Source organism: Passer montanus, unplaced genomic scaffold, assembly GCF_014805655.1.
Source record: "Passer montanus isolate IOZ18808 unplaced genomic scaffold, ASM1480565v1 scaffold29, whole genome shotgun sequence".
In the NCBI taxonomy this organism is placed as follows: domain Eukaryota; kingdom Metazoa; phylum Chordata; class Aves; order Passeriformes; family Passeridae; genus Passer; species Passer montanus.
In genome coordinates, this window is record NW_024367596.1 from 5,620,587 (window position 1) to 5,644,885 (window position 24,299).

General features: G+C 38.4%; 1 protein-coding gene across 9 annotated transcripts in view; it reads left to right on the forward strand.

Moving 5' to 3' along the window:
* Positions 1-20,415, forward strand: part of NAALADL2 (N-acetylated alpha-linked acidic dipeptidase like 2) — a 413,787-nt gene extending 393,372 nt beyond the window's left edge. For all 9 annotated transcript variants that reach the window (XM_039713916.1, XM_039713917.1, XM_039713918.1 and 6 more), the window contains 2 exons: positions 4,576-4,774; positions 19,392-20,415. In XM_039713916.1, coding sequence (XP_039569850.1) covers positions 4,576-4,774; positions 19,392-19,590 — 398 coding nt within the window. In that variant the 3' untranslated portion in view covers positions 19,591-20,415. The remainder of the gene's footprint in view (positions 1-4,575; positions 4,775-19,391) is intronic.
* The last annotated feature ends 3,884 nt before the right edge of the window (positions 20,416-24,299 follow it).

Here is a 24,299-nt window from a genome sequence, read left to right on the forward strand (position 1 = left end):
AGACACTGGCTTCTTGTCTTCAGTATCCATTCAAGGTTATTATGTATTAGTACCTTTCTTCAGCCTTTAAAAAGACAGTCATGGAAAAAGGCATTTTCCATGAACAAACATTTAGTTCTGAAGGGCAAGAATGAGCATCTATTCTGTATTCGAAGGCCTTAAGTTTCAGCAGCTTTGTACAAAGTCATTGGTAACTTCATAGAATCATAGAACAGTTTGGGTTGGAAGGGACCTTTTATAGGTCACCTAGTCCAATGCAGTGAGCAGGGAGATGTTCCAATAGATCAAGATGCCAGAACCTCATCCAACCTGACAGTGAATGTTTCCAGGATGGGGCATCCACCACCTCCCTGGGCAACCCAGTGTTTCACCATCTTCATTGTAAAAAATCTCTTCCTTACACCTAGTCTAAATCTTATCTTTTGGTTTAAAACCCTTGCCCCTTGTCCTGTTTCAGAAGTTTGCCCCAAAGTTTCTTACAAATCCCCCTTTCAGTATTAAAAGAGCGCAGTGAAGTCTCCCTGGAGCCTGCTCTTCTCCAGGCTGCTCTATTGACATGCAAATAGTAAAATGTCACAACATTCCTCTTTAATATAACTTCTTTGAAAAAAAGCTTGGAGCAACACTAGATGAGTTTACTTGGGCTATAGCAGTCATGGTAGCAAAATTGAAGCTGATGGCAACATATCCTTTGCACTGTGGATGTCTGTGGATTTGTGTTTCTGCCCCTTTAGGGTGCTTCCTACAAAGCTTTCCCATTTGGATTTTCTACTGCCAGGTCAGCTTATCCTATTTTGCAGAGCATGAAAAATTCTCCTAGTGAATACAGCAGCACATTGTAGCTGATTCAGAATTTGCAAGCTAATCAAAACCTGAAGCAATTTCCCTTCTCTCTTACATGAAAACACATGTTCACATATATGGTAAACAAGCATCATGCCTTAAAATGCTGATTTGTCTGTGCTCCCTTTCCTATAACTACTCATAGGCAAGTACTTTCATAACAGAGGGCACAAACAGAATTTAAAACTGTTCCACCTCTAGCTGTGCTTTTCATAAGAGCAATCAGTTACAAAGGGAAAGGCTGTTGTATTCAGTGTCTGTAAAAATATGTTTGGTGTAACATGTTTCTGAATAGGATCCAGTTGCATTAAGCAAATGCAATGAAATTCAACAGTGTAATTCCCTGATCAAGAGTGCATGTGCTCTTGAGTCACTTTACTGTGTTTGCAATTTTATTTTTGTAGCAACTAAACAACTAGCTTGGATGATTCATCATGATTCACATTGAAGACAAAAGGACAAAGAATACAAAATAAAATAATGTGGCATTGTTTTCTCTTAAACAAGGTAACACTTGTGCTTGATTTTCTCTATAAAAGCATCACAAGGTGCTTAAGACATTATTAGTTAGTGCAGGGTTTTCTTGAAGAATCATTTGCCCTTCCATTCTTGTCTTCTCAACCTGAGAAAAGCATAAATCAGTTTCCCTTGGTGGTGCAGTTCAGTGTGTGGTGATGCCTGTTCTGTCCTTAGCTGGCTGAGATGACACTGCCCATACTTGCCGATTTTGTACTGAAGCATTAAAAAAGGGCCTGGGTGTCTGTTTTCTAACAAGTGCTGCCTTAGAGTGTAAAACAAAGAGTTGGTTTAAGGGCTGTGGAGAACAAGTGAGAGCATTTACAGGATTTTTGTGTTTAAAAGGATGATCTGGTTGGCTTCATTTCCAAATACAGAAGGATAGATTTTCCCTTTATGTCACTTTTCCTACTGAAAAGGCAAAGCTGACATTTGCAATTGTTTATATAAGATTCAGAATAAAAAGTATATGAGTTTTATGTTACTTGGAATACAAAGTACATTGTTGAAACCAAAGGCTTCTTTCTAACAGGGTGAATTTAAACATTTCTTTATTGACACAAGTCCCAGGGTAAGGTGTGCATGGTGCCTGCATTATGTACATGGGAATGGGAAGTTCTTCAGCTGCACAGGATGTTTGCCAAAGATTTGAAAATTGAGGATAATGATATTTTTATTCAGATAAAAATAAAAAGTATATAGGTTTTATGTTACTTGGAATACAACGTGCTTTGTTGAAACCAAAGGCTTATTTCTAACAGGATGAATTTAAACATTTCCTTAACATTTCCTTATGGAAACAAGTCCCAGGTAAGGTGTGCATGGTGCTTGCATTATGCACATGGGAATGGGAAGTTCTTCAGCTGCACAGGATGTTTGCCAAAGATTTGAAAATTGAGGATAATGATATTTTGCAAATATCTTAAATGTAGCAGGCTTGAATAATGTTTTTATGAGGCATCAACCTAACTAGATCAGAATTTCAGTTACTTCAGACTCAGAGAGTTACCAACCCTTTATATCAAGATACCAGCCTGCCTGTTATCCATTCTGCTTAGGGAAAGCTGGATTGGTCAAGTGTCATTAGCAAAGGAACCTTGTCCCAAACCAGGGCAGACATAAACCATCTTCTCTCACTCCTGTTCCCCCAGGGAGCTTCTGTTCATTGTTGAAATTCATCTTGATATCTCAGGAAATCTGACAGTTTCTCTCACACCAGCATCTTGTCTCTCCATGTATTCCGGATCATTTCATGTTTTGCTAGTTTGGAATGTGCTAGTCAGCTGAATGACAGGAGGATTGGGATCTGAACTCATTTTCCTTTGCTGGAATGCATCCAATATCAAGTCTCTTTTTCCATATGAGAGGGAGAATATGTTATATTCAGGCATTTCCTTGGATTTCTTAGTTATACCTGTTTGCTTTTCCATCCCTATTATGTGCTTGCTTTTCAAACTCCAACCATGAATAATTTGAGAAATGGGCTGGTGTTTGTCCTGATTTTAACTAGAGTAGAGTTAATTTTCTTCCTAGTAGCTGGTACTGTGTTGTGGATTTAGGATGAGATAAAGGTTGGTAACTCACTGATGTTTCAGTTGTTGTTCAGTGGTGCTTACCCTGAGGACTTTCCAGTTTCCCATGTTCTCCCAGAGAGGAGTTACAGGAAGCTGGGAGGGAGCATGGCCAAGACAGCTGACCTGAACTGACCAAAGGGATATTTCTGTGAACATCAGGCTCAGTTGAAGCTGAGGTGGTCAAGGAGGCTGATTGCTGCTGGGGCCAGGCTGAACATGGTCAGCCCAATAGAATTGCTCATCACTTGTCTGACTTGGGTTTTATGTTTCTGTTTTGGTTTTCTCCCTTTTTGATGCTATATTATTACTATTGTTATCATGATCATCATCATTATATATCAATTATTAAACTGCTTTAATTTCAGCCCATTGGTTTTAACTTTTTTATTCTTCTCCCCATTCCACCAGGGAAGCCAGTGGGTGTGAGTGAGCAGCTGCATGGTACTTACTTGCCAGCTGAGGTTAAATCATGTCAGTGTTCCCCAATTACTGTTTGTGATTTTTCCATGTGTATCTTAGACAGGGAAGTTGAAAATTCATTGACCTTGAGTTCTGAACCACTTTCTTGGCTTAATTATCTCAGTCACTAAGGTACAGAACTCCCTGAGGTTTGCACATACAGGTAGAGGTAAGACAGCTCCTAGAACTGCATGGTTTATGTTGATTAAGGCATTATTTGAAAGATCTAAGCATAGTTGGATTTCTTGTCAGTAGATGAAGTGAATCTTGGCCTTAAAGATAATTTCTGCATCCTGGAAATGTTTGTGCTGATACGGCTTTTGACTTTCTATCAGGTTCAGGCTCTGCTTTCTCTCTCCATGTGCTTGTAAAGATGAAGGCAGTCCAGGCACACACTGGGAAAGGAGCCACACTCTTCACCTGCACTGCAGGTGGGAGCAGGCTGCACATTCGCAGTGCTCCAATTCACATTTCTTTTCTGGACTATGAACAGGGAAATACTGAAACTGTGGTGTGCTCCTACATGCTGCAGGCTTTTATTCCTTTGCTGCCTGAGTGGGGTTGCTAACAATGCAATAGTTAACACTCCAAGTTAGAAAGTTTTGAAAATATTGACTGGATTAGAATATGCGTTAGGATATCAATTAAAGTTGGCTCATTGGCATATGACTTAAGTGATTAAGAGGAGCAATTTCACATAACCCTCTACAATTGCTGTTAACCTCTAAGATTCTAAAATGTTGAATCAAATTCAATTAAACTCTGCATATTAAAATATTCTATAGAGCAGTCATTATGGAATCCAAGCACAAGCTTTCAGATTCAAGAGCAACAGCATCAAATGGCATTGAATAAATTCAGTCTCAGAAGGAAATGCTGTAGTTCTTGATTTATAACCATTGCTTCCTGCATGCCTGTTTTTCCAATGCTAGATTTTAAGCTGTACCCCAAAAGTCATTCCTCACAGCTTATTAGATCTTAAAGCATCAGAGCCCAAATTGATCTTTGAAGAACAGATCAGAGGTTACACGGAATGATCTATGGCTTCCCTTGACCCGTTCCGTGCTGCTCACAGGGGAAAAAGAGGCTCAGGTTTTAATTGGACTATTAATTTTGACTTGGAAGCAAGAGTAATAAGTGGTCTGTGAATCACTGGTGACTGTCTTGCTGTCCCTGCTCCCAGGTGATGAAGCAGGCGTCCCTCAGCTGCTGGCAGTGGCATCACGTCTGAGGGACACGGCGGAGCTATTCCAGTCGGACGAGATGCGCCCGGCCAACGACCCCGAGGAGAGAGCTCCTGTCAGAGTCAGGATGCTCAATGATGTGCTACAAGGCTTGGAGAAAAGCTTCCTGCTTCAGCAAGCTCCTCCAGGACTTTACAGGTACGGTACACGGTGTTCCACACGTTCTGTAGCTGAGGTAAAATGGTATTCACCGCTGCTTGGTTCGCAGAACTGTTTTACAAAGAAAACGTCAGTGAGTACCCAAATTTAAAGCTTTTTTTTTTCCTATCACGTCCTTTCTGCAGAAAACATTAATTCACTACAATGCAAGGGGTCATTAGAATGCAGCAGTGTAGCACTACTGTCATGACATTGCTGCTAACAAGACGTATGGTGTGATGGCAGCCCAGGCAGCGTGGCAGAAACGTGTGTCAGATGGTACAGGAAGCTTTCAGAAGGAGAAAATATTTTGAAGTCTAATACTGCTTGACAAGCTCCACCTATATTTTATTTAAAACTTAGTACAGTTCATTGAAGATTCAGAATTATACAAGATACTCTGTGACATTATTTAACATATTTAATTATATAGCAGCGTTCTTGGATGCATTTCAGCGAGTTAAAGGCAGTACATTCCAGTTAATGAGGAGGCCTGAGTCAGTTACTGTTCATAACATCTTGTCTCTGCTTGGAATTATCTCTGATATGTATTCAGCTGCACTACCCAGGTTGGTTTTAAGATGTCGTAGTCATCCCATCTTTTACTTTCTGAGAAAGAAGTCTGCAGGTCTCTGTCTCCCACCAGAACCAACTAGAGTAGAAAAACTGTACTTTGATTTCAGTTGATGGAAAAAATTATCCAGTGTCTTATACAAGTGAATGTGTAAAAGTGGACATCAAACAGACAGGTGGTGGAGGTGGGGAAGGAAAGCAGGAAGCTCCAGCCATAGCAGGGATTCTTCCAGTTATTTGCAATGGTATAAAACAAATGCAGTCATCTTTTAACAAAAGCAAAGGGGAAAAAAAAGCAAGGTAGTTATGGGGAACTCAAAAGTGCCAGTGAATAAAAGCCCTACAGCTGTAATAAAGAAAATATAATAATTACATCTGGGGGGAGGCTAATTTACTTCCTTCCTGCTGTGACTGGATTTATAACATAAAGAAATAAGCCAAAATGGGATTAGATAAAGTCTAATATTCCAGGTTTAGCAGTGCTGTCTGTCTTGTCTGAACTGGTATGGTGTTGCAAAGGAGCAAAAAACCTGTTAAATAATAATGTAATATGTATGTGTTGCATTGCAACAGCAAGATTCAACCGTGTTGAATCTGGCCCAGTTCTTTATTTGTAAAAATAAATTATATCAAAACTTAAGATTATAAGGAGAGGGCTTTTGACATCTTCTAATATTTCAATTCTTGCAGCACTTGCATTATTAAGTTTGTTATTTACCAAATGTAATTACTAGACATGCAAACATAATGTCACAAATTTTTCACCTGCTTTCCACAGTATTTAGTACAGTTTCACACTGGCAAAGTAGACACTGTGGAAGTGAAAATGCTATATTGCTGCCCTCCAATTTAGTTACATTTGATACAAGATTTAACAGTACAAGATTTCAAAGACTAGGAGAAAGCATTGTCTTTGACTTTACTCTGAATAAATTTACCTGACATCATCTGGAATATACAACAGTAAAGGACACCTTGTGTGTCATCATTTAGATGTTCATTTAAAAAGAATACAACCTTTGCACAGTGCCAAGGTGTGTAATTGTTACCTTTAATAGCAAATCTACACAGATAAGCAGAACCAAGGACACTGTTAGGTTGCTGATGTCCTTTGCTGCCATTTAAAATCTGAAGTACATTTGCTTAATTAAAAAATAAAAAGCATCTACGTCTTGTTTTGATTATTTTTCATTTTTTTTAGGGATTGAAAGTCCTTCTGTTAGTTGATGAAGTTATGTGAATGTGTTTTGTATTCTGAAGATATAATTGTGTCCTGAGAACACTGGAAATGGAAAAACTAATACACTTTTTTTTCTTTTTTTGCTTGTAAAACTTTAAGCTTATTCTTTTTGTCATTTTGTAAAGAAAACAAACCAAAAAAATCTGTCTCATAGCCAGGACCTTGTATGCCATGTTTCATCCCAGTCACAAGATTGATAGGCAAGTTATAAACCCCTGAAATAGTGGTTTATAATGGAAATGCTGGCAGCCCTTTAACTATAGCAGCACAAGCAGTACAGCAATAAATACTGTGCTTCATCTGTAAACAGAAATTTAGGATGCAGTTTGCAGCCTTGACCTTCAGGCTCCAACTGTGTTTAGATCATTAAGATTCCATAAATACTGTAATTTACAGCCTTCTGAAGGAAGAATTTGTGTGCACAGTAAAGGACGTATTCTTCATGAAAAAATGATTGCTTCCTGTGTACCCATTTGGACTCATATTCTCAACCTCAATCAAAGCTCTTGACAAATTTGCTGAAGTTTTAGGCATCATTTTTAGCCTTGTGTTTGTCCTAATTCACAGCTCTCTGGATCTATACTATGTTTTCTGTCCTAGAAATGGAATTAAAAAGAAAGGTGTTTTTTTTCTTTATTGCAGGAGTGTTGCAACTTTCCTGTGCTTCTCCACTACAGAGAAACTGATACATCTTTTATGCATCTTTTTTTTTTCCCATAGTTTGCACACACATTCCAATAGCTATGGTCTTTTACTGTATATAGGTACTTAAAAAAACCAAAAAAAACTCATTTCAGTCAATGTCATAGGGCAATATTTAGGCATAATTGATGCATTTTGCATTGATACATCTTTTATGCATCTTTTTTTTTTTCCATAGTTTGCACACACATTCCAATAGCTGTGGTCTTTTACTGTATATAGGTACTTAAAAAAAAAACAACTCATTTCAGTCAATGTCATAGGGCAGTATTTAGGCATAATTGATGCATTTTGCATCTATAATGAGAAGTAATATAATCAGACTTAGTAGAAGAATTCAAATTACTATTTTTTTTTAATAATTTGATTAGGATATTTGACTGAATTTAAGTAATCATGATTGACATTGGCAGGTTGTTCAATACAGTAAATGCTGTAGTTTTGATGCTCTTTCCTCTTACCTGAACCTCCTGACATTGAACTGCAAATTTGACAACAGCACGTTCCCCATGATCTCTATTTCCAGCTGAGCTGGAAATACACAAGTACAGCTTTAATCAGGGTATTTTAGTCTTATCCAGAAATTTAGGCAGAATGAAAAATAATAGGTTGAGGAATATCCTGCTTTGCAAAAGTTACCCTGGGACTTGATTTGGGGTTAGGAGAAAATTGCTGAGCTTTTTATTGTACCTCAAATATTTCTTTTGATTCCCAGTGGTAACCCTGGGTAAATTTTCTATTTCCAGGATAAATTTCTAGAAATGAAATAGGATTGCTGTTGGTATCTTTAATTTATTTTTATTTGTTTCTCATAACATAATCATTATACTGATGATTATTTGGATTTTCAATTTGCCATTATTTTAATGGAATAATCAGTAGACATCTGTCTGTTTTCTTACCTTTAGCCATTTCTTGCTTTCCACTCTTTCAATGTATACTTGTATGGAACATTTCTGTGTGTTTTCTGATGATCATATTTTGCTTTTCCCTCTACCAAAACACTGACACCAATATCAGGGATAGCAAGACAGTGTGGATCAGGTGCTCAGAAATACTGAGTTCAAATCTTGTGTTTGTCTAGGCTCAGCAAGAGGGTTCTCCCAGTTTGTTGTATATGTTATTGTACTTCTTATATTTGCTGATTCCCACAGCTTCTGCCCCCTGTCAGCCTGAGGTACCTGTCAGGTCTGCGTGTGCACTCCTTGGGTGCTCACAGAGAGCCTCTCTCTGATTTGAAGGGCAGAGCTCTTCAGTGCACAATAATATTGAAAACAACTGAGATAATAAAGCAAACTTCATGGAGTATCAGGCATGGGACACTCAGTGCAGGGAGATCTCCAGTCTCAGTGAAAGTGTCACATTTCTTCAGCTCCAGGTCTAATTTTCAGGTGTGGTGTGGATACCAGGTGAATCCAGTAGTAACTCTGCAGGATTTCCTAGAATCCCCTGGGATGCTCCCCCCAAATTTTCAAACCTAAGAGAGTCATTAAAATCACAGCTTGTGTCTTCAGTATTTAAAATTATATCCAAAAAGGGGCGTACAAGGGCTCAGGCTGTCATTTCTGCTCCAGTTAGGTGCATTTTATTCTTAATGGATCCTTGCCTAAGGATCAGTTATGTCCTGACTGACAGTTCTTTTAACAGTTTTATAAAAAAGTCAAAGTCAACATGGGTAAAATTTTTCTTTAAAAAGTTTTATCTTAGCATGCCAAGTTTATCCTGTCCATTAAGGCTCTATGTATCTGCCACTGTTATTTATGGAAATTTACAGGGGTGGTTGTGCTTTGTCTAATAGATGTAATTGAGTGAATTGAGTAATAAGTAGGTGAAAAGCAAGGATTTTGAAAGCAATCTGTGTCTTCTGCAAAGACCTCCAGCAGCTTTTATTGCTCATTTGTATCAGTTAAACTTCTTCCTTTTGCTTCTTTTCATCACAAATACCCAAGTGTGACATTAACACTTCATTGGGCTAAAGAATTACAGCAAATGGGTGCATTTTAATGCACTGAACAAAATACTGGCAGTAAGTAAAGATAGATTGTGGAGCCTGAATTTGACATAAGGAAATGAAAGAACAGTCAAAAGGTGTTATCAGTGCCACTCAAAAAAGGCAACTTGCATTGCTGCTGAACTTGTGCCACTCAAGTGTGTGCTGTTCACCAGAACAAATATTTTCCTTTCAGACTGAGATTTGTTATGTACATTCCTGACATGTGTATATTCCACAGGATTTATTTCTGCTTTGCTGGTAAACTGCAGCAGATTCTCAGGTTTCAAAATACACATGCCCTAAGAGTCTAGTTTCCAGAGATCTGTTTAGTAGGAAAATTAAAGAGCTTGTTATATCTTCACATGTAAACAATCTGCTCATTGGATTTACAGAGGATGAGCATTAAAGATGCAAATATCCTGCTAGTCTTAAAGAGTAACATGGGTAAACACGGACTGCAATGTCACCTGCAAAATAAAACCCCAACCCAGAGTTTCTACCCATGACAGTAGTTCTGTCTCATTGTATAAACTCTGAGATTTGTTTTTTCTTTTTGAATTCATTTATGACTTCAAGTAGAAAACGTTCCTGTCTCCTTTCTAGTAATATTTGAGATGGTTTTTGACTGACCTGAACCAAATGCATGGAGTATTTTTATTGTTCTGCTTTGTATTATGTGGAACAGGGAATGATTTGATATGGTGTCAATGATCCTTAGTGTGGGAAATACTGAAATAATTCATGTTTCGCTGGCAGCAGTAGATAATGTTCTGTCTCTATTATCTGCCATGTGCAATTTGTAAATACAATGCTAGAATTATGTTGGGGGAGAAGGAAAGGATTGTGTGCTGGTTGTAGAATAGAATACCTCAGATTTTGCCATTCAGTCAGAATAAATGAATTTCTGTCTTCTAACACAGCAATGATTTCCTACCTGACCTTTGACCCCCATATTTTGTATCTTTCAAAATTTGCAATTCCTTTTCTTCTATGATTTTTTCATGGCTTATAAATGGAGTTATAATAGTGGCATTACTTGTTTCCTAATCCTTCTCTGGTGTTTCTTCTGCAGTTGTTGTTCAGCTCCCTTCTCTCTGATAAGCATTAGTCCAAATGTATTTTTTTACACCCAAAATGCCTTCCCATTTTCTTGTTCCTTATTCCTTTGAACTTTACAGTGTTTGAGCAGTGTGATTGTGGTCTCTGCAGTTGTAAGTATGGAGCAGCACATTTATCCTAGCACACTCCAGTAGCATTTACTAGGCTGATCATGCTCTTACAAATTCCTGCTATGGTTATTATTTTTCTCATGACTGATAATGATGCTGAATTATGCCCTTTCTTAATACTGAGGAGGTGCAATAAAGTGAGTGATAGTCATACTCAAAACACCTGATCCATCTGAGTGGCAATTGAGATGTTTCTTCCTTTGGAATCACCGATACATGTAACGGCCACGAATTAATGACTGTATTTGTTGTCTTGTAAATTTTTACTATTTAAAGAGCATTTGCTGCATAAATACTACTGAATTAGCCATCTGCAGAGCTGTAATTATGGCAGACTTTAAAGCTTATTTAAACAGGGAACATGAAAATCTTTTCATTACACCTGCAAAAGCAGAAAACCTCTGTAATCAGGGATTATGTCATGGCTTGAAAACAGATTTCTCACTCTTCTGATATGAAGGGAAACCTGGTTTTACATGTATTAATTAATCTTTCCTCTATGCACTTCTCATGAATTTTCTTCCATCTTTTTAATTATGTTGATTTGTATACTTGCAGAGTTCTCTCTGTACAATACATCAGACCCATTACGTTTGTGATCCAGTAAATATTGTATTGTAATTTAACCCAGCATTAGTTGTTCTGAAGACAAGACTGTGTCCAGGAAATAATATTCCTCATGCTTCCCATCAATGTGCGTAGTCTTGGCCTTGCCAAAAAAAAAAAAAGTGGTTTTTTGGTTTTTGGGGGTTTTTTTGGTTTTTTTTTTTTTTTTAATGCCATTTATTTTAATATGTGTCCTTACTGGATGTTTTGTCCCATTTCACGGCAGTTGTTGTGGTGACTGTAAAAGCCCTGTCGCAGCTGTTCTGTGAGCTCAGAGCTCTCATGCCAACCTCCAGCAAGTCTTGTGGTTAGCATGCAACTCCACTCCATGTCCCTTGCTGGCAGATCTTGCTTGGTCTGCATTTATGGTGCTAAATAGGGCAAGAATATTTAGTTCCAGAAAAAAAAAATCTGCTGTGATCTCAAGAAGCCATACAAAGTATTAGTTTCTGAATAATTTATTAAATCTGACAGAAACTTAATATTTTATACATTATTTTATATTTATTATAAACAGTAGGACTGGTAAATTTTTTAGATCCAAGAAATATATGAATCCACATTTTTGATCATGACAGATCAGACCCACTCATGTATGGTTGAAATATTAGTGAAGAACACTTCTTGAATATAGAACAAAAATAAATGGAATTCATTGGGAAAATAGTTAATATGCAATATTCCCCCACTAACATATTACCCAGGCAATAGAGGTTAGAAATGTGTTGATGAGATCATTAACAGGAAAATTACCTTAATTGGGACTTAAAAGAAGTGTTAATTTTGTGTGTGTACCTGCCACTGAAGGTAATAATGATATAACTTTAGGCATTTCTTTAAAGATGTATTATGGCATAATCTTTTATCCCTCGTTAACTCCTATGATAATGACCTGTGGTAATGGTCTCATGTCACGTGGCTCAGAGATATTTAGGGTGATAAACCCAGTCAGGATCAAAGCTGGAGATCAAGGTCAAGCCAGCTCCTGCATAAAGCACTGGACACTGCCTCCTGCTTTGTTTGGGAATGGGATTCCTCCTCAGGAAGAGGATGTTTTATATGATTTCTAAATAAAAAGCCCTATGAAGTCATCAGAACATCAGCTGTGAGCCATTTGGAAATAATTTTATTAATTCACTTCCCTCAAGTTCTTCAAAATAGTAGCACATCTGCTTTGAATTTGAGTGTTTCAAACTGAGACATCCTTAAAAGACAGATAGTTTCCTCCAAATCATTCACACAAGCATATGTTTCTTTCACTTGAAAAGCAAGTGTAGCATAAATCATTCAAAGAACAACATGCTTACATTTGTTACCAACAGCTACATTATTTCAAATTTAACAAAGAATATTTCATACCAGTTGCTGCCAACAAATAACATTTTAAAATACAGTTATATCAAGTTTGTTCAATGCATCATCAGTCTTTTAAGTATAAATGTAAGTCCTTGTTCTGAGGAACTAAAGAAAAAGTGCTGGTGGATTTTCAAGGAATTTTTACATCTCCATGGGGCATACATCATCCTATCATCAGCTACATACAGGGTTTGGAAGCTCTGTGGCAAAGACTGTGATCGGGGGTTCTGTGGCTTCTTCGGGAATTTCTGCATAAGGTTGCTTAATTAATTTCAGTGAAACCCTAGAGAAAATTATGTCTAATTAGAGGACTACTCTCTAGTAGTGATAAATGGTGACTTGCAACTTCTGAAGAACAAATGCATCCTATTTTTATTTTTTTATTTCACTTCTGTGAAGTCATTCTGTACTGTTGAAGCTCTAGATTGAATTCTCCTTACCTACTGATCTTGTTTACTCTAAAGCAAGAACGAAATCATCTCCTCAACCCAGCAAATTTTCACCAAGAATAAAAATGTGAGTGCATGGTGATGTTGATGTTAAGCACTGGCAGATAGATTCTTTATTGCAGGCTGATTTTACTCAAACTCAGTCTTTAAGCTACTCAGGCTTCTTAGCTCCATTATTCTTGTTTGAGCTGTTCCAGAACATCAGTCCTCTTATGATCTGCTACTTGCCTCAAGTTGCTAGCTTTCATTTATTTATGGTTATTTTATATTGTAGTAGACACTGTTTGTATCAAAAGTCACAAAAATTATGAAGTGATGTAATTACTGTTTATTTAACAGAAGTGTAAAAATTTGCCTACAGGTTGTCAAAGACTCAGTATTTCCTTTTTTTCTCAGCCACTGCTGAACACTGTCCTATTATCACAAAATCAAGCTTAGCATTGTTAGCTTTACTTTATGTCCATCTTTTCTGTTGGCAGAAAACATTTAACTATCAAAAGAATAGTTTTCTTACATGTTTCAGAACAGAAACGAAAGTGGATGTTTTCTGTGAATGTTGAGTTTTGGTCATTAAAAAGTCCTCAAGCAACTTTTCTTGGCTTAAATTCTTTAATAGCCCTTTTGCTTTCTCTTTGGGATTCTGAATGCTCCTACTGTGCTTGGGAATCTGGTATTGGTGCACTCAAGGCCCTCACAAAGATTTAAAGCTGTCAAGGTGCATTGAGCTGAAACTTAGGCTAGAGTTAGGGTTAGGTTAGGCTTTAGTGATCCTCCAGTGAGAGATGAGTGTGTTTCAGGACAGTGCATCCCTTACCTTTAAAAAGTACTGTAATCGAAGAGAACTGTAGGGAAATAAAAGATAATATATCTTGTAAGCCACTACTCTTCCAGTTTGGCTTCTCTTTTTTCCCTTTGTTTATTTGGCAGGCAGTCAAGCCAAGCGTTGAGACACTTCACAGGGCTGCCAAAATCAGGATTAATTTTTTAAAGAAACCCTATTTAAAACTGACCTTTCAGAAATATACTCAAACCTGGAATAACTACCTCCTTGTGATCCCATGTTCCAACAGGATTCTGTTCATGCCCACTAACCACAACCTCCATTTGCCATAATTGACTCAATTAGAGGTGTCCTAATACCTATCTTTTATGCAAGATAAATTTGTATCTAGCAGGGAGAGAGTGTGTCTGGTTTACCACTCTCTCATAGCGATGCCTTTGAAATGCCTTTCAGTTGGTTAGACTTTATTTGGGTTTGATATCTCGGTTACTGCAGCTTATCAAGTGCTGATAACATGCAGATACATCCCCTTCAGGCAGACACTCACCTCTGAGTGTTCAAGATTTTAAATACATCCCTTTCTGGAATATATATTGGTAGAACCATTTGCAGCCTGTAAATGAGAGCACTAAGGGAAGGCAGCTGATGGCTCTTTGAAAAAGGAGAGGATGTGAAGGAAACAAAAGTTAGGAACAACTAATTACAAAAAGAGGATCCTTAAAAATGACATGCTGTGTTTGTGGGGACTTAGGGCAGAGAAGGAGAGGTGACATTTTCAGCAGAGTTACCCTGTGCCACATCCCCATCTTCCCTGGCCACATGTGTTGTTCCATCCCATGGCCCCAGCGACTTTCAGCATTCAGTCCAGCATGGAATGAGCATTGTGGAAAAAAAAAAGGGTTCCTCTGGATCAGCTCTAATTACATGCACCTCACCAGGGCATGTATTTCCTCCTGATAAAAGCTAATCTTACATGGCCAGCAGCTGTAATTTTATAATTATAAACCTTGTGCCACAATGCTGCTGTGAAATAAAATAGGTAAGATAACAAAACTGCATGTCGTGGGTATCAAAAAGATTTAAAAAATAAGAGAGGAAAGGAGAACAGCCATTGGAGATCAAAAGATAAGGATCCCAGAGGAAGAAAGGAAACTTTCTGAATGTTCACTGCAAAATTTTCTGAGGTGCAAACTTGTGTAAATATACTAGTATAAATCTTCTTGTGCTGTTTCCTGAGAATATTTTGTGATATTTTTGTGTTCTACAATGAATAACCACTGTATGGCACTGGAAGTCCCAACATGTAAATATTGTTATTAGAGTGCATTTACTTATTTACCAAAGTAATCATATTTTATGTCTTACAAACATGAATGAAAAAAGACTCCTAAATGTAAGAAAAGTGCCTTCAAAATTGAACAGTATCAGCAAAAGGGAAAATTCAGAGAATCTTTGTTCTGGTGTGCTTTTTTTTTTCCTTGGAGAGTACAAGAAAAAACAAATCAGGGAATTACAAAATTGAGTTTGTGAGGATGCTGAAGTCATAACACACTGTGTTATAACTGGAACAGACAGAGGCTGCCCACAGCATTTATCTCTAAACAATTTTACTGTGATTCTGCAGAGAAAACCTGTGCTCATTTCATGTGGGACACTAGACTTGCCATCATGTCCTAATGATTTAATAATTACTTTTCAAAATCTCAAACGTGGGCTGTTAGAGAGGAGTCTGTTTGTAAGTGCCTGAATAATTCATCTTGTGTTGTACATTACCTAAAGACAAAATTTTCTTGCAAGCTAAAAAATCGTTTTTCATGACAAGAATAATGTGCTAATCTAGTTTCATCTTGTACTGTCCAGTTGCTCTAATATTGAAGTTGTGTTAAAGTCAGTATATTTCTAGTGTGATCTGTCATTCAAGAATTTGTCAAATTCCTTCTGGTCTGGTGGGTGTGACAATACCTCCTTATTTGTGGTTGTGTAGAACAGCATTTAGTGGCATTATTTTGATCAGGAATGCTTGTGTTCCAAGCCCTGCCAGGGACTTATAAAAGTTGTAATAGAGGCTCTCTTTATAGTTTCTTTACTTTGTTAAGGCTGTTTTGTTTGTAGCCCTTTTATCTCTCTCAGTGGTACTGCCTGAAGTTATTAATTGAGTTTCCTACCCCAGTGTTCCACTTTTCAGGTCACTGGGATGTGTCATAGAAACAAGCCCATTAGGATGAATGATGTGTGTTGTAATTTCATCAGCATCATCAATAATGTATTGCAGTTTTCTGTTTAGGAGTGTCTTTTTGTCTTGTGGGGGTCAGGCTGACTACGTGAATTATATTTATAAGATAAAATAGTTAAAGATGAAGGTGGATACTTAAGCAATTAGGCCAGAGGCTGGAATTGTTGTTCTAGAGGTGTAGGCTACAAAACCAATTTGTGTTCAGGAATGTTTAAGTAATTGAATTTCACAGTGTAAATTAAAGTCTCTTGCTATCATTCTGCATGTTGTGGGCACATGGTGATACCTTGTGTCAATGAAATGGCCGGGGTTTATTTTTCAGTCCGTGTGTAATCTTTAATGAAAACACTTTTCTGACTTGTAGAGGCTTGGAAGTAATAAACTGAACTGACCATTTTTTTCATTTGATGAAGCTTCAACAGAGATAAGAAGTAAACTTGTATAAATTGACTCTCATGAACATGCATAAAGAGAGAAATCATTTTGTGCAACAAAGGGGTGGCATGGCTTGCCAAGCAAAGATAAGTAATTGGAAAATACAAGATCCCAGTGAGAACTCCTAGCAGAAAAGTTGAAAATAACAGGTGCTGTATTGTTGCTTATTAGAATTTGCATGCATAAAAATATAAATGAGGTTCTGTTGTACTATGTAGTCAGCTATTCTGAAGTCATATTACTGTTTCAGAAGGTATTATTTTAAAAGTATGACAGTAGTCTGCTTGTCTCATTCATCAAACAACTGAGCTCTCATCAGACACTAATTAGCCCTGCATTCAGGTGGGGTGGGCTACCAGTTCTTGTTTTTACTTGGATCACATGCCTGTGTATTTACTATGGAATCACCAATGATTCCAAAATCACAGCAGTAGATTTAAACTGTGTTAACACCCTTGCATGTCAGGGTAAACCATCTTTTTTGCTGGTGTGCCTTGTTTAGACCCCATTTGATGATGGGACATGAGGTCTGTTCCTATTCACCACAAACATTGTCTCTCTCAGCAGCCCCCAAATGTTCCAGTCCATCCTCTCTTAGAGTTGTTTCTGGCACTCTGAGTCAGTGTTGCTCTGCTGATGGTTGGTGTTTTATGATGTTTTTATAAGTTGACCTAAAGGAATAGAGGGATCCTAACAAAGATTAGGGCACCTGTGTTGTAGGCATTTGGAGTAGAATTCCAGCTCAGTCAAACTCTCTCAGCCACCAGCAAACAGATCTCTCCTGAGGGTAGAAAGCGTGTTCAGACCATCCTCTCTTAGAGTTGTTTCTGGCACTCTTGAGTCAGTGTTGCTCTGCTGATGGTTGGTGTTTTATGATGTTTTTATAAGTTGACCTAAAGGAATAGAGGGATCCTAACAAAGATTAGGGCACCTGTGTTGTAGGCATTTGGAGTAGAATTCCAGCTCAGTCAAACTCTCTCAGCCACCAGCAAACAGATCTCTCCTGAGGGTAGAAAGAAATGTGATTATTTCTAGCACTGTCCTTGCTGTTGGAGGTGTTTGAGGGGCTGCGAGCAGCCTTCATTCTCCCTGTGAACTCCAGGAACTATAGAGGAGAGTTCTTCAAAAGCCTGGTTCTGCTTGCACTGATCTCAGCAGGAGTCCCTGAACTGAGGGAGCAAGCTCAATCCCTGCTTTGAAAAATGCAGTATTTCCCATAGCACAGCCTATCCTTAAAAACCAACCAAGAATTTATCTGGCTCTCAACATACACAGTTTTCATTTACTGTGTCACAGAGGCTGCTTTGGGACAGTCCAACTTGAGTCACCTTTGAGTATGAGCTGCACCACAGACAGGGAGCAGCAGCATCAGCTCAAGGTAAGGGGGTGATGCTGTGGCAGCTGCAGGGCAGGCTCAGGAAGTTGTTGCCACATCTGCCTGTTTCTGCCCTCTTGATGGGGCTTTCTGTCCCCACTGAGCTGTTCTTGCTCATACTCCTAACCTGTTTCTGTCTAAATGGTCTGTGTCAGTGATGGCTTATTGTTTAAACTGCCTTTCTGCTGCAGGGTTGGATTCAAACCCTTCCCCTTCTCTGTTTAGATCTCCAATGCACTGCTTTGCAGACCCCTTGAACTGTCTGGATGTATTGCTGCCAGGGGATGAAAAACTCATCATTCCTTCTGCACACTGCTGGGTTCAGATGTATACCCAATATTGGGGGGTAAAAACATAGGCTGAAAAATTGCCTTGTGAGGACAGGAGTTATTTGGTATCTTTGGAAAAAAATAACCTCTCATTCAAAACATTTTTTAAACCTGGAAAACATGGCAAAAGATTGTGGGTCATTTATTGGTCTGCTTTGTTACCTCTCCCCCAGGCAGAGTTGCACTTAGGTGATTCATAGAATCAGGTGCACTTCTGTGTTCATCTATCTTCTGTAAATAAATTTGGCAGTTTTATTACTATTTTGGAGTTGCCATTTGGCCCGTTCTGTTGTGCCATTACGTTGCTAACAAAGTGTGGGAGCTGTCCTGTTTCTTGCTGGGCTCTCCACACAGCTTCTCCCCTGCCCTGAACACCTGTCCTGTATTTAAGGATAAGGTCCTGCACCAAATCACTGTAGCTTTCCTGTTTCAAATTTTGTTCACTTCTGTTTGCAATCAAAGGAGCTCCTGGGTGGAGGTTTATGATGTTTATGTGCTCATCTAATTAGTATAATGATTACACCTGGTTTTGGATAACATTTATAGCTTGCTTCAAAGAGTCCCATTAAAATCACTGACTAGCTTTGAATTCTGAGCCTTCCCCACCTCATACAAATAACATTTCAAGGGATCACACAATGCTCTTGATCTGGTTTTCTACAAACCATTAAAATTTTTTGCAGATATTAGTGGAAACCACAGATTTTGTTTCACAAGGGTTTAGCTGTGTGTGCTGTTTCTTTCCTCTAGTATGGGACATTAAAGATGGGTTACCCTTGTTCTAAAACCACAAAGGATTATTGATGAAACAAAGTCTCTGCTGAAGGCAAGGAGAGTTTTACCACTGACATCAATGCAGCTGGAATTTCACCTCTGAAGAGTGAAATAAATAACGTGAGCAGACAGGAAAAACAAAAACAAAACCAAACCTGTGCTGAGGGTTCACAGCAGTAACCTAACTCTTTTTAGAGGGAATAAATGGAATTCATCTGAGACACAAAATCCTTCATGAGGGATGTGATAGGTCTAGGCTTATGCTTTTGAATAAAAATTTGAATGGTCAGAGAGGAATGTGAGACTTCTTTGATGGATTTAGTAACTGCTCCAATGTAAGTGCATGTAGTTCAGTGAATAAATTTAGTTTATAGAGGCATAATAAATATGCATTTGTCTCTCAATCTGCCATGGGTCAGCTTTACTGTGCATAATATGTATCATCTGTAAGCTGTGGCTGATTCTTGCAGGGTTTCTTGATGGAATCTGATGGATTGGTTTTGAGTAAAAATCTTACCATTCTCTCCATTGTTCTCTTTCAGAAATATTCTTTACAGACTGGATGACAGGACCAGCCAGTTTTCAGTACTGCTGGAGGCACTGGAGCACTGCAAACTACATCAGTCAAATGAGACCGTTCAAGCAGCCTTGTCAGAGGTGCTGAACAGCATCAATTCAGCTCAGGTTTACTTCAAAGCAGGACTTGATGTGTTTGAGACTGCCTTAGCTGGAAAGAAATGAGAGGATTCTCTGCATTCTAAGGCATGTGTTTACAACTCTCTAAACAAAAGTTCAACTTGGACCAGAATTGCTCTGAGGGTCAAACCTTTCTCAGCCTTTCCTTCAGCTGGCGCTTAAAGGTACTGCAACACGTGGTTTAAGAAATGTAAAACAGTATTTTGCACTGTTCACAATATATCTCAAATGCCTGTTCCTGAATGTATAAAACCCAAAGAGAGGGAGTAACACTTCAGAGATGATTTTTGGAAGGACATCTGCTGTATTTTTGTATGTAAAATATGTTTTTATAACTAAGAGCTCAATCATGCGAATTACCAAGCACGTCCTGTGATGTGCTGAAGCCCTGGTTCTGAGACACCCCAGATGTGCACCCGGGGGAGATTTCCTCTGTCAGAAAACTCTGCCTCAAGTTTCTTAATGTTTTCAGCAAGCTCATCTTCTTCCTTACTCCATTCAGAGTAAGTAGTTGAAGGATGTGGTGTTTCCATGGGTATCCATCACCGGAGTGGAAATGCACCGCACATGGGTGCGATCCAACACCTTTACTCCTGTGGAACAATAAATACCTCAGTTCTGAGAATACAGATAAACTTTGATTCTTCCATTTCTGTATGAAAATAAAGAGTTGTTTTCTCTGATGTTTCTTGGAGAGGAAATTTTTCTGATGATTTCAATATATTTGCAAAGTATGAATCAGTAATTACACTTGCGCAAAAATGCTTTGAATGTTTATGTTAAATGAAAGAACTGACTAGTCTTTATAAGGCTAGAGGCCTTAAAATTTTCACCAAACGTTACCAAAAAATCCCACTTCAAGGTCTCTGAATTTCCAGAGAGCTGTAAATAAAAGCAAGACATCTAAGTCTCCTAGTCTTTAAAAGGCTAGAGGCCTTAAAAATTTCCACCAAACGTTACCAAAAAATCCCACTTCAAGGTCTCTGAATTTCCAGAGAGCTGTAAATAAAAGCAAGACATCCAAGTCCTGGTAGGAATTTTGGAATTCCATCACTCTTTGCCACACCACCCACTGTTCCAGGCTGGATCATTCCATCAGACCTCACATCTAGGACATGGGTCATTGTCAGAAAAGCACAAGGAAAGCACATCCATTCCCTGCTGTAGAACCAGGAATTCAAGTGTGTAGACACAAGCTGGTGAAGCACATTGCAGAGCTAAAATGGAAATCTGCTTTTCCATTGGTAGAAGTCTCTAATCACACCATTGCCTGTTGGCCAAAGTAACCTGTGTGGGAAAGGATCAAGAGGTTCAGTGTCCTCTGAGGGGATGCTGTACCCATTTGAGAACTGCAGGTCTTAATAATATAAACAGTTGAAATTGTTAAGCCCTATTTGGGTTTTACAGTCTCAAATTATTCTAGGTTTAGAGCTTAAATAATTAATTTTATATAGATACTTAGAATTTAAATATAATTTATTTTATGGAAATGTTAAATATATTGTTATCCAGTTTGCCATGTAAACATTAGAGGAACATTTCAGATTGGAATAAAAATGGAAAATGTCTCTGTATTAATGTCTAAAAATTGCCTTCAGGAAAATTTCTGAGTGCACAATTTGGTGAAAAACTTTTTAAAGTTCACATAGCAAGAAATGTTTACCAATCTGGGTTTCTGTTTCCAAAGTCCTTACAAAGGGGTCTCTCCAAGCAATGGCCCAGGACTGGGTACACACAGCTGTGCTGTTGCTACATTTCTTCATAAGTTATGATTGAGCAGAGGCAGAGCTGTGCAGTTGTGCAGCAGCCTCTGCAGTAGGAATTTGATCAGCACCAGTCGGTGGGACTGCCTGGACTCTCACATCATTACCTCCTGGCTTTCCTTGGCATCTGATCTGCAAAATTGGTGATGATTCTTTTGCTAATGCTGGCACCAGTTCTGTTTAGTGCAGAGAGAATTTGACTTTCTGAGTAATGTTGTTTTTGATGTAGGTTCACCCCTTGTCTGCGTTGTTTTTATTGTTGTAAGATTTAAGTGGTTGGAATATCCACATTTGAATTGTATGTTTATTTTGGGGACTTGGGGATGTACTATGCATGCTACAGTTTAATTGTATTTGTGACAGGGACCACTCTTCTAACAGCTCATTAAGTGACATAATTTCTTTAGAGTGCTGCCTCACTGTGGAGCCTTTGATGGTATTCAGTGATAAAGGGTCAGGTGCTGCTAGGACACCAAAAGAGAGATTAACACCTTTGTTAACCCTGCCAGGTGAATTTAATAACTGCTTCCTCATCCTTAGAATGTTCCACCAAACCCACCTCTAATGCAACCAAAGTGTACTCAGCAAAATCAGTGAAATCTGGTGGAAGCAATATCTCTCATGGATGATTTCTCAACCCTATAATTCCAAAATAAAATATTTATCTTGTTTTCTCACTAATGTTCTTCTGTAACCACTTCTAAACTAAGCAGTCTAAGCAGACTTAAAAGTACTCCACTAGAAAAGCACTGCTATTGTAAATGTCTGTCTATTCTAGACACAATCAGATGTTCTTGGTGAGATGAATCAGATGAGCTATTTAGGGACTTAAATGCATTGATTTCAATGTCATCTCACATTTGTAGATCTTTTGAAGGCTTTTATTTCAATGTTCAGATCTTACATATAAGTGGGTGCTCAGTGATAATATTTGTACCATTATAGCTCTGAAAAAAAAGCACTTTTGAGCCGTATCCTTCCATTGATTTTTAAATCCTACCTATTGACTTCAAGGAATTTATAGCAAGTTAAGGTCCTAAGTACCAGTGAGCTTCTGACACAGAGTTTTTGCCCAAACAGCTGTGGAACATCAGCTAAAGGAAGGTGTTAGTAAATCATAGCAGCTTACCCAGATTGACTTCATTGCTGTGTTATACTGTAATAAACAGAGCACCCTTAAAGGCAGCAGTACATTTGAAAATTGCCTGAATGATACTAAAAATGTGTTAGCTTTTCAGAAGCATCAACTGCCAGGGACAGTATAACAAATGCATTGATTGCTCCTTAATCTAGAGTCATGCTCGCAGTGACCAGAAAATCCCTGCAGCCTGCAATGCTGCTGTATGTTGAGACAGTTGATAATAAAAAGCCAATAAGGTTTTATTAGTATGTATTTTAAAGAGTCCATAAAAAAGCTAAAGCACAATCAAGGCAGATGAATAAAAAGTACAGGGGAGCTGGATTTTGAGTACTAACCTTAAAAAGGGCAGTGAATTGTTTTTATCATCCAAGAAAAATAGTACCTGTGTGAATATGCAAACACACAAATGCCTTATATCTTCAAAAGGTTGTGCAAATATTAATTTACTTACAGTGATATGATACATCTAGACAAACATAGATGTAAATAATTACGTGATAAAATTAGCAAATACTTTTCACTTCCTCCCTTCCCTTTTAGGAAAGTATTTCAGTCTGGAGATGTGAAAGGAGGAGGCACTGCAGCTGACCTCAGTTCTTGCAACAGTAGGTGGGGAAAGGTTAAATCTCAGGTATTGCAGAAGGAACTACTGGAGGTCATTTATTCCAACCTCCCTGCTCAAGCAGGGTCACCTAAAAACAGGAGGGGCTGTGCTCAGGTTACTGATTAATACCTTCCAGGGATGGAGATTCCTCAACCTCTCTGGGCAATCTGTGCCAATGCATGGTCACCCTCACAGAGGAAGTGTTTAATTCTTCTGTAGAAGCAGTTCCTCCAAATTTCTCCCTGTATTTCTGAGTTGTTGAATTATTGTAATTATATTAATTGCAAACATTCAAAAGGCAGCCATCATTTAATGTAGTGAAAACTCTCAGACACCATCTCTAGGATTTCACAGGTATAATATGTTAGAAAGTTTGTATGAAATTTGTCCTTCAAGCCATAAAGTATTTTTTAAGCCATAGAAACTAATGTCTTTATCTCTTGAGGTCTTTTGTACTACTTTACCCAAGCTTTGGGATCCCTCTGTGGCAGTGGTTGAGTGAAAAGGAAGGCAGGATAATTGTATGTCTCATTCTGGCTTTCAAAGCTGTTAAATGCTGTAGAAATGTCTGGTCTGTGTTCTCCAAGGAGCAGTTCAGATTTCCCTGGCAGGCCCTGTGCTGGAGCAGTGATCTGTGGCACTCAGAAGTGGCAGCTCTGTGTGGCTGTCCCAGCAAACCAGCCCAGTGTGGGAGATGTTCTTTCCTTTTGCCACTCAGTGACATTTCAGCAGTGTCACACCAGTCCCAGAAAAGTGAGTGATAGGAAAAAAATCTCATTTCAACATGCCTGGGACCTGAGTTTGGAAAACACTTAGCCTTGTACTATTAGTGCTCAAAACAGAGTAAGGTGTCCTGTTTTGGAGCTCTGAATCTACAAAATTTGAACTAGGGTTTCCAGTAGCACAGGTTAACGTCTCAAATATAGAATACAAACATATTTGTGGTCTACTACATGTTATTATAATGTTAAAAATTACTTGGATACCAGTGCAGTGATAGCTTTGGGTGGCTTTAACCATCTGGTTGTTTTTTCCCCCTCTAACACCATCTTCTCCAGTCCCCTGGATCCCTCTCACATCTTTTTTTGCAATGTGATGACTCTTCCCATCCCTCACCACCTTTTTTTCAGCCATTCCCACTAGTTTTCTGTCTCCATTCTGCTTCCTTATCACTTCTTAGGCTCCCCTTTAATTTGCCAGCCACCAAGTTAATCCCCCTCTTTTCTCTCTCTGATCTCAGTCATGC